The following is a 16576-nucleotide window of genomic DNA, read 5'->3' as shown; positions in this document are numbered from 1 at the left end:
AGGTAGAACCGTAAAAGCCTGGTCTCACGTGAAAAACCAGAGGATTAAGATTAGAAGTGAGTATGAAATGGGCAATTTTGTGCTGAAAAGTCATGACTGAAAATCTTTCTTTTTGTAAGATTTTGTGGCCAAAAACTAGTGGACGAAAGAAAAAGTGGAAGAAGAAAGCTTAGTGTGGTCGTGACTACGTAATAATAATATAGCTCTATAATTATTTTGTGATGGCTGTTACATTATCAGGATGACACGCCCCCTACATAGTGCCCTATGCTTAACGACAATCATCAATTATTAATTAATTAAATTCATAGTTACTACCTACTTTATTCATGCATTTAAACCCTTCTTTAACACCTTTTGGCTCACTTCTGCCATCTGTTTCTCGTGGCGCATTTGGCGTAAGGAATTGAATTACAACGGAGTCATGAAGGAACATCATTATGATTGGAAAACCAGATTATGTTTCAGAGGGAACTCCTCGCTTCCAAATAAAATAATTTAAAAAAAAAAAAGATAAATTCCAACGTGGAATTCAGTGCAACCTTGGAAGACACAATTTCAAACTAAACCATGAGGTTAGTCTCACAGACGTGGAATTCAAATTCGTGAGGTCTTTAAGATGACTGCCCTATAGACTGGAATATGCAAATTTAGTTTTTTCAAAAATAAATCAATAAATAAATCAAAGCTAAGATCAAACATCTCTTCGAAATAGGTAAGTATTAAACTTTTCAACTAGAAATTTGGATAGATGGGGTATCGCAGCCGCAGGGACGAAGAACAAGGAAAGCCTCCAGTCTCTGACATGCTCTGTCGCAAGAATTCTTCAGTTATGAGCGGAAATCATTTGACGAAAAATTCAACTTTCTAACATGAGAATTACTTTTCTAAGTTAGGCACAGTTTGAAATTCTTAACAGAATTTATTGGTCCAATATACATTAAGAAATTTAAATAAACTTAGAGATACTTTATGAAGAAGTTCGGACTCTCCATGAAATCAAAATTTCCTTTTCAAGTTACATGAATGTGTGTCAATGAAAATTACCAGCACGTAACAAAAGTAACATCATACTAAAAAGCTACGTCATTTCATTATTTCAATAGCGTGCTCGGAAATTTTTCCCTCATTGTCATTTTTTGTATGTATTTAGCATAACTAGGTAACATTCAACGACAATTTTCATGCTCAACAAGTACTAATAATCTCACTCTTTCAACTAGCAAACCATACCAAACTAAATTACGTCAGAACTTATTGATCAAAATCCCATATGATATAAGATGAAAACGTCTGTTCTATCAAAGCATAGTATTGGGTCCGCCCTTGTATGCGCAGCAATTTCATTTTGGACTCAAAGTAAAATTACAAATTTCAAAGTATTACTAATCTGATTCATAAATCATCATTAACCTCTGTCTCAATTCCCAGAAGATTTGCCAGTTTTCCACTCTCATAGGCTTCAACGGTATCTACAGAACAGTCAATTAACAAATATATGAGTGGTGTTCCTAGAAAATCAGGATTTGTTGGAACAAAAGACAAGTCCATACTTGCTCTCACAAAGGAACACTTACCATCCGAACCACCAAGGTGCTTTCCGTTAATAAAGACTTGTGGCACAGTACGCCTCCCAACAATATTAACCATAATATCCTGAATCTTTGAGCCATCGTCTGCAAGAAGAAAATATAATTACCAGCAATTACTCCTGTACATATTTATACAGAAAATACATTCATTCTTTTACGAAACAGAATTCCTATTTAACCCCAATTAACTGATCCCTCTTCTTTTGATAGGCTGAGCCTGAGGGCTTGTTGGTACAAGAGAAGAAACGAAATTGAAGAGTGGAAAAAACCAAGACAAATAATGTGTAGCATGGTTTTGTTATCATTACTTAACAGTCCCCTTTTTTATTGTTATTTAAAATAGGAACATGGGAATTATTTTTCATCTACAACATCACTTGGTTTATTTCATTGTTCTTTCAATTGCTTTGTATGTTTATACCACATGTAAGATGTAACTATCCCTGTAGAAAACAAACTACGATCTTCTAATATCATTTTGATTTGTTCCCCTTGATTTAAAGCTTTGTTTATTTCATGTTATTTCACTCTGCTCATGAATAAACCTTGGGCTCGTTTCAGGAGAGGTCAGTTGGCCACAGATCTAAAGGATTTGAAGCTTTTCTCTGCCATGAGTCACTTGTTTGCTGCGTCTCTGTAGGTTAAGCTATGTTGGGTGTCTCGTTTGTGCAACTTAGCTGCTTGCATTGGAGCTATGGAGTTTACAAAGGAATTGTGCCAACTTAGCTCCAACCCCTCTAGTTTTTATCGTTTCCCTCGTTAGTAGAGTCCCAAGATCTCTTGCGAAAGAAAGAAAGAAACTTTCCGTCCAAAGGGAGTTACTAGAAAGAAATACTAACCCACCCTGCTTTTCAAGAATGCCCATTAAAACCACATCATTTCATTCTCCCTACTAGAGACAGAACCGATTCTAGCATTTACTATGCGGGAGGAAAGGGGAAAAGAATGAGGATACCTCTCTCATCAAGCTCAACAACATGTGCCTCTTGTTTTAATTCTTTGAAAACAGCTTTTGCTCTTCGGCAGTACCTAAAATACCAAAATGAAATCAGAAGCAACATTAAACATCTTGAGTGCTTTACTGCAGTAGAAGATCGAATTTGTTGTCCAAAGTTAACATCCGCTCATCAAGTTTATGAAGGGCACAATTTTTTTTGAGTGACTATAAAATTTATAAGAGGAAGGAAGAGCAAATAATGGAGAACTTTGGAATTTACATGGCATCATCAATCACATAATTATCATTTTGTTTCTTGGGCCAGAATCATAATTATCAGGTAATGACTAATGAGCTTATAGAAACATAAACAGCAGATTGAATTCAATACTATCCTAAATATCAGATCCATACAGTATTCATATTTAAAATCTAAGCAACCATAAGTGTTATCCAATTACGAAGAAATAATGACTAATATCTACATCCTACAAAATTTTGATGAGACAAAGGCAGCATACACTTGCTGGATATAACATGCATGAAAAAGATGAAGATATACTTTATGGACGCAGATCTATGACAATTCAATCTTCCGGTTATCAGTTTAATTTTGAAAGGTTGATGTTAAGCAGCTTACTGAGGACGTGAGAATGGCGTCATTGTAGGATCTCTCAATATTGTTCTGCCTTTTGCATTTCTAGTACCATGGTTAATTTTACTCATATTTTTCCCGCGGCTACGTTAAAATCTAGCATTCAAGAATCTGTTGGCCATTTATATTTGATATATCGTTTAAAGCATTTCACCTCTCAGAAACCACTGGCCAAGAGAAAAACTTTCAGAAACCATTTTTTAAAACAAATTGTAAATGTAAAGCCTCTCAGGCAAAAATTTGTACAAAACATCAAAATAAAATTCGGCTATCAACATCACACAAATCATTACACAAAAGGGAACTAGAGACTAAATGGTTTTTCTGCTATAAATGCTCATGAATATCATTCTTATACAGCACAATATTCTGAATCTTAAAGACAAAATGCAGATAATAATCAAGCTCCAAGACTCTCCAATCTTCACAATCATCAAGATTCAAGGATCGGATCAGTATCTGTCTTCGATTTTCACTCAAGAATGATACTTGCATTTACAGTATCTGATGGAAGCAACATTCAGAATTTTGGGGTGGAATTACATTACTTGCATATAACAACATATAGTTTCAAAGTAATGAAGATAATATCGAATGTAATCCGCCTCTTCCGCCTCGTTCACCAAGGAAAAGGGGGCAAAGGGATTTACCATTTTAGCTATTAAGGCAACTTCTCAAATCTGGTAACCTAGGCTATTGAGGTGTACTTCTTAAGAGCAGAAACCCAAAAAATAAAGCAAATGGAATGGAGATTCGCAATGTACCGATGTACCAGCGCATCATCAGGCCAATATTATCATCTAATTTTAAGAGAAGCAATATAAATGGACACTGCGAGACCAATTCGACAAGCCAGTGAAATCCGACACTTTCATCTGCTCAAAACCAATCATATCAACGGGATCATCATAATTCAACAACAAATTAGATAGAAGTCCAAGCAATTTGCAGAGAAAATAAAAAGATCAGTAGCATCAAATAAATCAAAAGATCAAGAAGAGCAGAAGAGTGTGGATACGCACGGGCAATAGGACTTGGAAAAGATGACGATCTTGTGGGACGTGATGGTGTTATGCACAAACTCAGCCGTAGTAGAAGCTTCAGCATAATACAGAGAGATTGCGGCTAGCATCACCAGCATCGCCGTCATCGTCGTTCTCACAGCACCCGCCATGGAGATCGCGGAGCAAACCACTGACCAGCGTTTCTGAATTCTGGCCCTCCTTCGATCTGGGACTAACCAGCCATAGAGCGATTGAAAATTCTTTGCGTCAGATTTCGAAAAATCCTGACCGTTTATTTGATTGCCGAATCACCTATTATCAACCGTAGATGTCCCCAAAGAGTATCAATGTCCTAGCCTCAAAGTCAAATCCATGATTATTGGCAAATATTTGAAATCTTTTTGAAAAACAATAAATGAATCTTATTAAAAGTAAATTAACTGTAATAAATTTTACAGAAAATAATATCATTAAAAATTAATTTTTTACTTTGTACTTGTGCAATATACATAAAAAAAAAAGTCTAATATATCAAACAACAAGGTATTCCATTGTTTGAATGGCTATAACTTTGCTGGTCAAAAAAAAAAAAGAATGGCTATAACTTTTTAAAGATGGATGAAAAATTTTAGGAAAAAATATATTTTATGCTAATTAATTATTAATATTTATTTAAATTAGGATCAGTCAAAGTCTGAGGAAGCAAATGTAGAAGGAGAACTGGTAGACACAGGGAGATATCTGATTTTTAATGGCGTATGGTAACCAGCCGTGCTTGACCCTCCAAACTTTATGGTCTTTAAAATTCCTGCTCTTATTTGAAATTAAAAAAAAAATATTGACTGAGAAATTCTCAGATAGACTCAAGATCTTTCAAACGACGGTTCACCCTTTGGCCTTTGCTTCCTTAATAATAATAATAATAATAATAATAATGATAATGATAATAATAATACCTTTGAGGTCCAAAAAGGTCAGAAAAACACAAATATCTTGGGTTGGACTCACAACATCTCCTTTTGGAGCCGAATGTTCTGTCCCAAATGGGCTTACCAGTTTAGGCTAAGAAAGTGTGATTACAGGTCCCCTTCTTCTTTTGGGAAAAAGGTCCAATAACCACAGCATTCATCATGGGCCACAAACAAAAAGATAACTCCGTGTAATTTGTTTTTAAATAAAAGAAATTAACAATTATTTATGCATAAACCTGTGTTGTGTCGCTGCTAGTCTAGATATCTTTTTTCTTCTAATGATAGGCTTTCTCATGTTAATCTCAAATTTCTTCTCAAGGACATCATCATCTCATTAAACGTAGTATGGTGGAAACGTAACCAAGCCTTACATGAAAGAAAGATTGAGCAACCCACAAAAGTTATTAAAGAAATCCAGGGCTGGTAAGCATATTTCGAAATGGGTTTTTCCTCAATTCATCCGATGATGGCACAAAGGGAAAACCCTGCTGCAGCAAATTCTGCAAATTTCTCTTTGACTAGCAAAGGATGAACTGTACTAATGTTTGAAAAAAATTTTTTGCAGAAGTAGCACTTCCTTGCATGCTTTTATATTATTTTGAGGAAACCCTATCCAAGGTTTCTTCTGCCATCGTTCTTTCATTAATCCTCAGAAGTTCAATTCTCTTTGCTTTCGGAATATTTTGCTTCGGATTACTAGAATGGGCAGAACAATAAGGGATGATTGCTCTCGACTTCAACTTGTTTGTTTTTAGAAGAAACTAGTTACGAGTAATTTGACCCACCTTTAGATGATCGCAGGGGACCTTGAGCACAAAGTTAAACTTCTTTTATGTTCTTTTCTTAAAGTAGACTATTGTTAGCAGGGACCATAATTTCTTCTCTTCTTTTTCTTATTTTGCTTTTCCTTTTTCTTAACTGCACTTTGTAGACCTCTTAAGTTCTAATGCTTAATCATTTTGCATTTTTTGCAAAAAAAAAAAAAAGAAGATATCTTTTTTTCTTTTAAATAACAAAAGGGTAGCATTGATAATAATTTCATAAGTAAATGACTGAATAATAAAACGCACACGAGTGGTGTTGGGGGGATGAAATTGAGAAGAGAATATGATGAGGGAGTGAAGTGAAAAATAGGGAAAATAGATTTGAGATATCAAATGGTTTTTTTTTTTAAACAATATTTGGTTTGCAAAAACAGAGCTATCAGTGACAGCACACACATGTTGTTAATTTGTAGCCAAACTCATCAAAGCAATCACGGGATTCTCGCCCTCTGTTACTATCACTCGTCCCATCCAATGCTCTTAACCTCCCAAGCTCCATTCTTTTTCTTTTTGCCCTCTCTTTCAAGAATTGCCTACTAATTAATTAGCACCTTCAATTGAATCAAATTTCATTATTATTATTATTCACTGTATGATTAAGTGAGCTCAAATACTGTAAACTTGTGGAGATCTTTAGGTACGCATCTGATTAGGAATAATTGGACATATGAAACTTAAGGAAATTAACGGCACCTACAAATAATAATGTTGACGGTCAAACGTTAAATCCCTTAGCAAAAGAAAACATAAATGATGATAAACATAATTTATTTTTTCCAATTCCTGCTGAAAAAATATATTTTTTATTTAGCTGTGAATGGAGTTCAATAAATGCTAATTGACTTTCACATTTTTAAGAATTTTACTTCAATTTCAAATCATTGTCAATATATAAAATTTATTAAAAAAATGATACTATTTATTAGTTATTGAATACTAGTATAGTTAGTCAATACCAGTACAATATCACCCCCCACAATTTAATTTCCTCAACAAAGTCATAATGAAAAATCCCGTAAATATTATTGAATGTGCACATGGTGGGTCGTGGCCATTTCTTGGTTATGGCTCCACCGGCATTGGATAGGACATGCCATCCCATTTTTGATGGTACCAAAATATCCTGAAGTTCATTCTTAACATTCATAAATTTATTTCAAACATACAATATTTCTCAAATTAATATAAAATATTAAATGTACGTGTAATATGAAAAATACACTTCTACTACGAGAAATTTTGTTGAAAACTAGAGATAGCAATTTAAAAATTGAAAAATATATAATTAGATTTATATAACTTGGAATATATTAAAATGTGTGAAGAATATGAAAATGATAACGATAAAATCATCCAAAATTGAATGAAATGTGTAATAAAAAAAAAACTATGGACCATGGATGATTATTGAAGAACAATAAAGGCAGAGTCAGCAGGTCAAAATGTAGTCCGGGACAATGTCAGATGGTCAAAAGAGCTTATATTAGGAATCGTATTCACATTAAATATTTGGTACATCCAGCGGTTTTAAAAGTGGACCCTCCAATGTGGCTTCACCCCTTTTTGTGTGATTCCCATTTGCTCTTCAATTTAATTAATTAATTAATTGCCAAGTGTTCCATAAAGCATAAATTTAAACAAAAATAAAAGAAAAAGTTACTACTACATGCTCCACTGTACCGTTTATGAGGCAAAAAAAAGAAGATTTTTTTTCCTAAATATAAGTTATTTCATTAAATTCCTAGCATGAATATATTATTTGGTTTTTCATTTATTATAGTATAGATAGTTATCTTTTTTAAAAAGTGTATGTAGATATTAAATAAAGGTAAAGTTAAAAAGTTATTATATTTTAATAAAGAGTTAGTGTATTTTAATGTTTTCTTTAATATGTGTGAAATATGTTTGGAATGCCTTATAAATAGGATCAAAAGACGACTACTACTACATCCACGTATTTATATTTTATATTTAGCGGGCTCTTTATTTTTATTCTTATATTTAACGATGCCACTTTCCTGTCTCTCATTTTGGGTTTAGGTTTTGTTCTCATCCACGGGATCTCGTGTATCATCATTCACCCACTCGTTTCATGATTTCAGTATCACGAATCAACTTGTTTTAAAAAGTCGGCAATTTTGATGGTGAAACCCTAAACCCTAATTAACTTTACAATTTAGATATTTTCTTCTTATTCTCATCTGGTGGCCATGAATTTTAGAATAGTCTTAGAACAGATTCATGAATTATTAATTGGTTTCAAAATTGTTCTTTAATATTTCCCTCCATTTCTAATATAAGAACTAGTTAAGAATTATATTTGATTCTAAATATAAGATCTCAATTCATTTTATCTCTCACATTTATCATTTTCTCCCAAATAATTATTTTGTCTAACTATAAATATATATAATCTAATGTTATACCTTAACATTATATTTTAGAGAAATCATGTCATATTTATCATAATTAATTTATTTATTTAACTTAATTAATTTACCTAATTAATCAAATAACTCTTATATTAAAGAGAAAAAATAGTGATATATTTTGAAAATCCAAATTATCACCTCAAAGCGTGTTTTCCAGTTCCATCATCATGCAAAAGTCAATCTTTGTGCATGACGACAATATATTTACGCTGCTTTTACTATTCTTAATGTTTGACACCCAAGAAAGTGTTTCTATCAAACCAAGAAATAAAGAATAAGAAAGAAAAAAGGTCCGGGAGAAAGTTCCAGGTCAAATTTAGAGAAAAAAATGCAAGACTACAAGTTTCCAGGAGAGGAAAAATAATTAAGATTAATAATCTATTAACACTTTCATTCATGTTCTTATAAGATTATATTACATTAGGCAATCTGAATCTTTGAAACAGGTTGGTTGATTACATGTACAAGCTCTGTCCATATCGAAAAAGATATTCATAGGCTAGCCTGGCTAGTTACTAAAAAATTAATTAATGTATGAAAACTGCTTGATTTTTATTAATATTTTATTGAAGGAAATCCATCCGAAGAAATTGTGACAAGAAAGTCAATATTTATTGGCTTGTTTATTAATAGTATAATGGAAAGTGGGTAAAAGACGTAAAGGTATAGGCCTGGCTTGCATCATTCTTGTTAAAGTGGATGTATATTAATTAACCTAAATGAATTATATTTAAATGATATTGATAATTAATCAAAATATTGCTATGGATGGGTTTTACATAGCTCGTTTGAGTGGCGTTATCAATAATCTCGCAGTCACATCAATTATATAATTATGATTATTTTTAGATTATCAATAAAACAGATTAATCATTTGCAAATTATAGTGACGTCAATGTAAATAATGATGTCCGGAGAGTTTTGACATGATTTAGTAGTAGTAATAATAATAATATTTAGGAACCAGCATCAATGCTCATCAATCTATGATATTAGCATAAATTAACTATTTAGTGCTATTAGCATTAGTTTGGTTAACCCAATTCCAACAATCGACTCAAGATTATATTAGCATAATATTATTGTCGAATTTCATTTACGTGATATTTTTCAAATTACGTTTTTTTTAGAAAGATCTCTATTTTGATTTTAATTTTCTATATATATATATATATTATGAGTTTTTCCAAAACATTTTACCTGTTAATTGTGGCTCCCTTGGTGGTTCTTGGTATTCAAAATATTTTCATTTTTAATGGGGCGAACCCAAACCCTTACCGACCTAACACAGCCCCACAACCATAATTAATTGGCCAAATCAAGTCAAGTAATTGGTCAACAAATTTAAAACTGTAACTCACTCAGCATGTGTGGCCAGACACCAAATCAAAGTGAAGCAACTACACACATTTTTTTCAAATACAATTCATTTTCAACTAATTCACACAAATGAAAAAGTAATTTAAAATACTAAACTTATTATAACATTCAAGTGATTTTTAGTATTATCCTTACCAACTACATTAAACTCTAATATCATATTGATTTAATTTTATCTCTCTCTCTCTCTCTCTCTCACTATCCTTGTCAAATACGAGCTTATATAAAAAAAAGTATTTAATACTATTTAAAACTATCAAATGCCTTAGATCAATGAAACTTTTTAGAAGGTGTTCTATAAGAGGAAGTATAGTAGTATATAAAAGGAGTATTGAGTAATAGATAAATGCGACGAATTATGAGACTAAGGATCATAATCACTTCGTTACAAAGAAGCATGGGGTGAGAGATTAAGATAATTAGCTAAAATGTAAGACAGACAAATAAAAGTTGCTGTAATATATTACGTGTAAGTGCTTGGTGATCAAGTCAATTTAGAGAGAGACACTGAAGGGAAGTTGTTTGTATTTTCGTGGGAAAATTCTCTCTCTCTATTGAGTCATCGATGTTTGGGGGGAATGAATCCATTTGCTAATTTGTTTGATATGAAATTTCAACGCAGGGAAGACTTGGAAGAAAGGACAAAGATGAAGGAAGCAAATTAAAAATCTCTAGTCACTTCCGACGACCATTTCAGATGTATATACCAACCGTCCAGCTACTAGCAACCATATCAGATTTCTGACCTCACAATATTATGAAGCTTTTAGATTCATTTCATTTCATAGTGGAGAGATTGGCCTCAAATCTAATTTGACGATGGATATATAATAAAGTTATTGGATTCCTTTATGAAAAGAATGAGAGGATGGGCGGTGGGGTGGTGGATTATTTGTCACTATAATATATATAAAACGACACGGTTTGGCTTTTTTATGACAAGAAATTCAGAACGTACTCCTGCCTCTATCCATTTAATGTTTACATCGATCCATTCATAGATATAACCAAATGGTCAAGCTTTTTGCCTCATCATGGAGGCCTCATCATAAAGTTGATGGGACATATATTTGTATAAGCTAAGGTATGATCTTCTATAGATATACTCATCGCAACTCAGATATTGCTTAATCCCAATCATGCTATAATGAGTTTTAACCTAGGGTATGGATATGTAATTGGCCAAATTAATAACTTTCGTTGTGTTATTTGATGAGTTTCACATTTTTCTGAAAGAGATCATGTAATAAAATGAAAAAAAAAGTAGACAAACTGAATGCTAATTAATTAAACTCATGATCTTATAAAATTAGATAATATACATATATATAATGTCACTAAGAAAAGTAAGAAACATTATTTAGCAAATGATGATGTGAAAGAAAAGAAGAAGCAAATTAAAGTATGACATATTGCTGTCATGGGCAAGAGATCAAAAGAGAAGTCACGGGATTCTTGATTCATCCACAAGTTTTGTATACCTAACAAAATATATACAAAATTATATAAACACACACGCGCACACATATTTCAAAAAGGAAAAAAAAAAAAAGAAACAAAGTGACAATAATGTTTGTTTCCTCCAGCTTCTTGCATTGCCCCCACACATACCTTCCCCACCTCCTTAGCACTTACTTCAATACACCTGGATGCATGCACATGATTTTGCCTTATCTATTTTTATACACATGCATTATTCATCTATTTGTACTTGCACTATATTTTTTTGTCTTTCACTAAAATTTACAAACTTTACTTTATATAATCCTTTGGTAGTTGATTTTCCAGCTGAAAATTTACATTTGAATTTCACCATATAATGAGTTTGTGTGTGTGTGTGCGCGTAGGGTACGCGAATATATACCTAACAGAAGAAGCAGCAAACAAATGGGAAAAATTTTATCTATGGGATGTTGATTGATGCCTATCTCTCTAGCCATATCCTTTTATTAATATTTAATATAACTAATGTATCACGAGATGCATGGCTCTACATGCTGTATAAATTATAAATTTCTGCAACTAATCATTCTCATAATTTATTCATTTTTAATTAAGAAACAATGATTAAGCCAAAAGTTTTGTGTATCTAGCAATATAATATAAATTATAATCATTATATCAACCATCTCCTTATGTTTTCTGCAAACTTATCCAAATTTTATGTGGCGGGGGTCATTGACTATTAGAAATATGAATTGAAGTTGCATTATTCTGAATTCACCATTAAATTTTATAGTAGAGGCCTAAGTTAATTAGACAATTATATTTACAAACTCAGGCCTAAATGGTAATTAGTTAATGTATTCCAACAGAGGGATGTTCGCTAAAGTGCCCAAGGGATCTCCTTAATTAGAGAGGGATACCCACAAACTTGGGTTATTCTTCTCCTTCAACATTTATATTTTCTACCAAAACCGCATTAGGAAGCAGCAACCATTTACACATAATTAATTTTCTAGAAATGTCCCAATATAATTTTTTTACAATTTTTAATTATGAAGAAAGTATGCCCAGCCCAAATTTTGCATGAAAATATTTAATTTTTATATCATCTTTAAAAAAGAAGCGTTGATCTAGCTAATTCCTCTGATAGGTGAGGTGACCGCAAATGCACCGCCCAGCTGCCCTTAATATCAATTTCAATATTTTCCATTGTCCTATAGATGCATATCGTACCAAAAGAGAATTAATGAGTCAATTTGTCAACGCAGGCTTTTTATCTCTCTGTTTTTTTTTTTTCCCTTACTAAGAAAATAACTATCACGCTCAACAATTACATCTATGATTCTCACTCAATTTAGTTTCCTAAAACATAATATCTATGATAAAATTGGGGCCGGGAGGCGGCGCCGGCAATTGAATGCGTATTCAATTAAAGTAAATATCTCACATATCATTTTCTCCATTTCGATCGCAAAATTCTGTCACAAATTTCATCAGTGTAATTAAGAAATCAAGCCTCTAAACAAGTGCACTTTCCGGGACTCAAATTTATGTTCTCCTTCTTATAAAAAGGTTTAATTCGTTTTGGATACTGATATCGTGCTGAAGACTTTGTGATGAAAAGAGCGTGGAGAATTGATGGGATTCAATTACAGAACGGAAGAAAGTGACTTTGTGCAAACTAGTTAACACTCGTATCGTGGATTTTGAACTTCGTAGTTATGCATAAAATAGTTTTAGTTAACAAACGCGGGACCAATATAACTGGCAGCGTACTGTTTGGCCAAACAACTGTAATAGGACTGGAGAAAGCTATAGAAAGTAAGGCCGGAATTAATTAATTAATCTGGCGTATGCTATGGTTATAAAAATTAGGAATAATTAATGTGCAAGTCCTAGAAACTAAATACATATTTCTCATAAATGATAAATTCTTCTCAACTAGCTGCTTGCTATATATATAAATAATTAAAAGGGTTAGTCTCTTAAAGAAAAATAAAAGATATAGAAATGTGTGAATTGGCTGAGAAAATTTAATGTTCTTTTTTTTTTTGGCCAACAAGAAAATTTATTAATGTTCTAATAGAGAGGCCTTTGCAATATTTTCGAATCGCTAGATTTGATGTGTGAACATGAGAAACTGCTAAATTAATGCAAAATGACAACTAGTTTGAAAAAAAAACACATCATGATAAGTAATTATAATCCTTAGTGAAGTTAAATATATATACTTTTTAATTATGATATCATCAAACTGTGGAAGTTGGCGAACTTGTGATGGCAAAAACCGAGAAAGTTTTTCTTTTCAAAAAAAAAAATTCTTTCCACAAAGAAAACTTGGGTGAAGAAAGGTCCAAAGAGCACCGCTTTGGGGCCGCACACACTGTCCTCTTGTCGAAATGTCATTTTCTGCCCTTAAAAACACTCTCAGCTCTCTGATCTCTTCAAACTCAACCCCACATTTTCCTTCTAGAGAGAGAAAAATAAAGAATTTTTCATGGACTATAATACTTACTCAAAAATTCTAGCCCTATCGCCAGTACGCCAGCCAATTAATACAAAAATAACATAACTTACTGTGAGCCCTATGGGTATAAAGAGACAAGCTAATAGTTAGCATACCGAACCAGCAAGGCATTGTTAATATATGTATATCCCAACTATTGATTATTAAACTACTTGTATTCTCGAATTCCTTTGGATATATTCAGTATCATCATCATCATCGGTTTATGGCAATTGCAGCTTCGACCTCATCCTCCATCATGAGGATCAGCCATAGCTACCACAACCTCGACGACGACGACGACGAGAGGAAGCAGCCGCCAGCAGAGGCAGCAGAGGACGACGACGGTCACGAGCAGGACGTGGTGATGCCTGGGTTTCGCTTCCACCCAACTGAAGAAGAACTGGTTGAGTTCTACCTTCGCCGTAAGGTTGAGGGCAAGCCTTTCAATGTTGAGCTCATTACTTTCCTCGATCTTTATCGGTATGACCCTTGGGAGCTTCCTGGTATATACCCTTCTCTCTCTCTCTCTCTCTCTCTCTCTCTCTCTCTCTCAGATTTGTTTAGATATCTATATATCTATCTATATTTTATGTCGTAGCTTGATTCCCTTCTCTTGAAGGAAGCTTGAGATAAACCTTAACCAGTTCCCAAACAGTAGTTGTAAATATCTATATTCATATAAAATCAAGCTTCCCTCTGGTTGAAGGAACCAATTCTGGCATGTGCAGATTTATCCAATATTTAATTTCTGATATTATAAATCGTTTGGAGTGATGAATACATATGCGTATATTAATGGCTGAGAGGGAGCAGGTTTGGCAGCGATTGGGGAGAAGGAATGGTACTTCTATGTGCCGAGAGATAGGAAGTATCGGAACGGTGATCGGCCGAACCGGGTGACTACTTCTGGGTATTGGAAGGCTACCGGAGCTGATAGAATGATCAAAACAGATGGATTCAGATCCATTGGGCTCAAGAAAACCCTAGTCTTTTATTCCGGTAAAGCTCCTAAAGGGATCCGAACCAGTTGGATTATGAACGAGTATCGCTTGCCTCACCACGAAACCGAACGATATCAGAAGGTACGCACAAAAGCTCCTTCTTCAACCCTAGTTTTATGGCTATAGAATTCATCTTCATCTGGATCTTCCTATCTTTAGTTTCAATCTTCTCTTCCTCTATACATGGATCTAAAGCTATGATAGCTCTCTAGCTCGCCAAATTAAAAAATCTCGTAGCTAGCTGCATCGCAGTCAATATACCTCAGACCGAGACCCCTATAGACTTCCACACTAGCTCATTATCTTTTTAATTGTACACCAAGTTTTTTCAGTGGTCTATTCTTTTAATTTGGGTGATTCCAAAATGAAATTTTCTTCTCAGGCTCTGAGCTAGATATCTCTTTGCCACCTAATTTAATGTAGGAGAGAAAATTAATTAAGGCCGTGAATATAATTACGTTGCGTTGATGATTGGATCGATGTTGTACATACTGATAGTACATTTCATAACTCCAGCTTGAATTTCATAGTTCTTTCAAATGAACTGACCGGCCGATCACTGAGCAAAAGTGATCTTAAATTCGTGTTTGTTCTAAAGTCTATGGGTTTTGCAGGCTGAGATATCTCTTTGTCGAGTGTACAAGAGACCAGGCGTGGACGACCATCCCTCTCTCCCTCGTTATCTCCCGACATCATCATCAAGAGCTTCACATCATAATTCACACAGCAGCAAGAACAAGCACAACGTCAACCAATTAATGGCTCATCAGAACATCAGATTCCTAGGACAACAAACGGACCAGGTTGTCGATAAAATGAATCAAACTCACCTGGAAAACAGTCCAAGTGATGCCGACAAGTACAACAACAACAACAATCTGCAGGATCATCAGGACGAAGCGTTAATCCTCATGCAGCAACCAAAGCCGCAGCAAGCACAAACTCAACCTACAGAACCTGGAGCCTCCTCCTCCTTCTTCCCCGAAGGCTCCACTACTTCTAATTCTTCCTCATTGCCATCAAACGAAAATCTCAATACTGCAATAATGGTGGATGACCATCATCTCAATCGGCTAGTGAGTTATAATCAGCAGTTACAGCACTACAATAACATTTATGCTTCTGCAGTTCCTCCTCCTGCTCCTTCTCAAAGTCATCAGCAATATCAGCCCTACATGCAGTTCTCTAATATTCTGATGCAGCCCCAGCAATCAACATCGATGGCTCTTAACAATTCGCTTCCAAGCTCTTTCTCTGATAGATTGTGGGAGTGGAATCCAATTCCTGAGGCAACAAACCGAGACTTCACCAGCATGTCCTTCAAGTAATCATACACATACATTATACTATATATGAATATGGAGACAATTTATATGTGCTGATTTATCAACACTACATAGTATCTAGCTACTTCCCTTAATTTTGTTAATCTTTAATGTGATCTTAATTGTTAGAGATTTGAATAACTTATTATATATTGTATGACTCATATTGGGCAAATTAATTATTGTTCAGGGCATTATATTATGATCGTAGGTTTTAAGGTTTTAATGATGGTTTTACTAGGTTTAATAATTTATAATTCTAGGATGGATTTGGTGTAAATTCATCAAGCCAAAATGGATATTCGTTGAGAATCAAACACCCAATCGGGGAGGGAGGAGGAAAAGAGCAGAATCGAAACCACAAATGGTCAGAATATAAGTTCTTTCACTTATTTATATATATATATATATATATATATATATATATATTATTAAGCCTAATTTTATCCTATGTGAGACTTCACATATTAAATCAAATCCATGCTCACACTTAACATCTT

General features: G+C 33.7%; 2 protein-coding genes across 2 annotated transcripts; one reads left to right on the top strand and one right to left on the bottom strand.

Moving 5' to 3' along the window:
* Positions 1-1179: 1179 nt before the first annotated feature.
* On the bottom strand, positions 1180-13878 carry LOC114748934 (glutaredoxin-C8). Its single transcript, XM_028937396.1, has 5 exons — positions 13869-13878; positions 4207-4398; positions 2548-2621; positions 1578-1676; positions 1180-1472 (listed from the first exon to the last, which is right to left on the bottom strand). Exons 2-5 carry the CDS (start codon positions 4356-4358, stop codon positions 1396-1398), a joined length of 402 nt encoding a protein of 133 aa, XP_028793229.1. The 5' UTR covers positions 4359-4398; positions 13869-13878; the 3' UTR covers positions 1180-1395.
* Positions 13879-13900: 22 nt separating this feature from the next.
* Positions 13901-16275, top strand: LOC114748931 (NAC domain-containing protein 35). Its single transcript, XM_028937394.1, has 3 exons — positions 13901-14253; positions 14564-14832; positions 15366-16275. Exons 1-3 carry the CDS (start codon positions 13974-13976, stop codon positions 16077-16079), a joined length of 1263 nt encoding a protein of 420 aa, XP_028793227.1. The 5' UTR covers positions 13901-13973; the 3' UTR covers positions 16080-16275.
* The last annotated feature ends 301 nt before the right edge of the window (positions 16276-16576 follow it).

The sequence above is a fragment of the Neltuma alba genome, unplaced genomic scaffold, assembly GCF_004799145.2.
Source record: "Neltuma alba isolate B1F8T4 unplaced genomic scaffold, ASM479914v2 tig00005860_pilon, whole genome shotgun sequence".
NCBI lineage: Eukaryota > Viridiplantae > Streptophyta > Magnoliopsida > Fabales > Fabaceae > Neltuma > Neltuma alba.
Note: the sequence above shows the minus strand (reverse complement) of the source record. Positions and strands in the feature narration are given on the sequence as shown.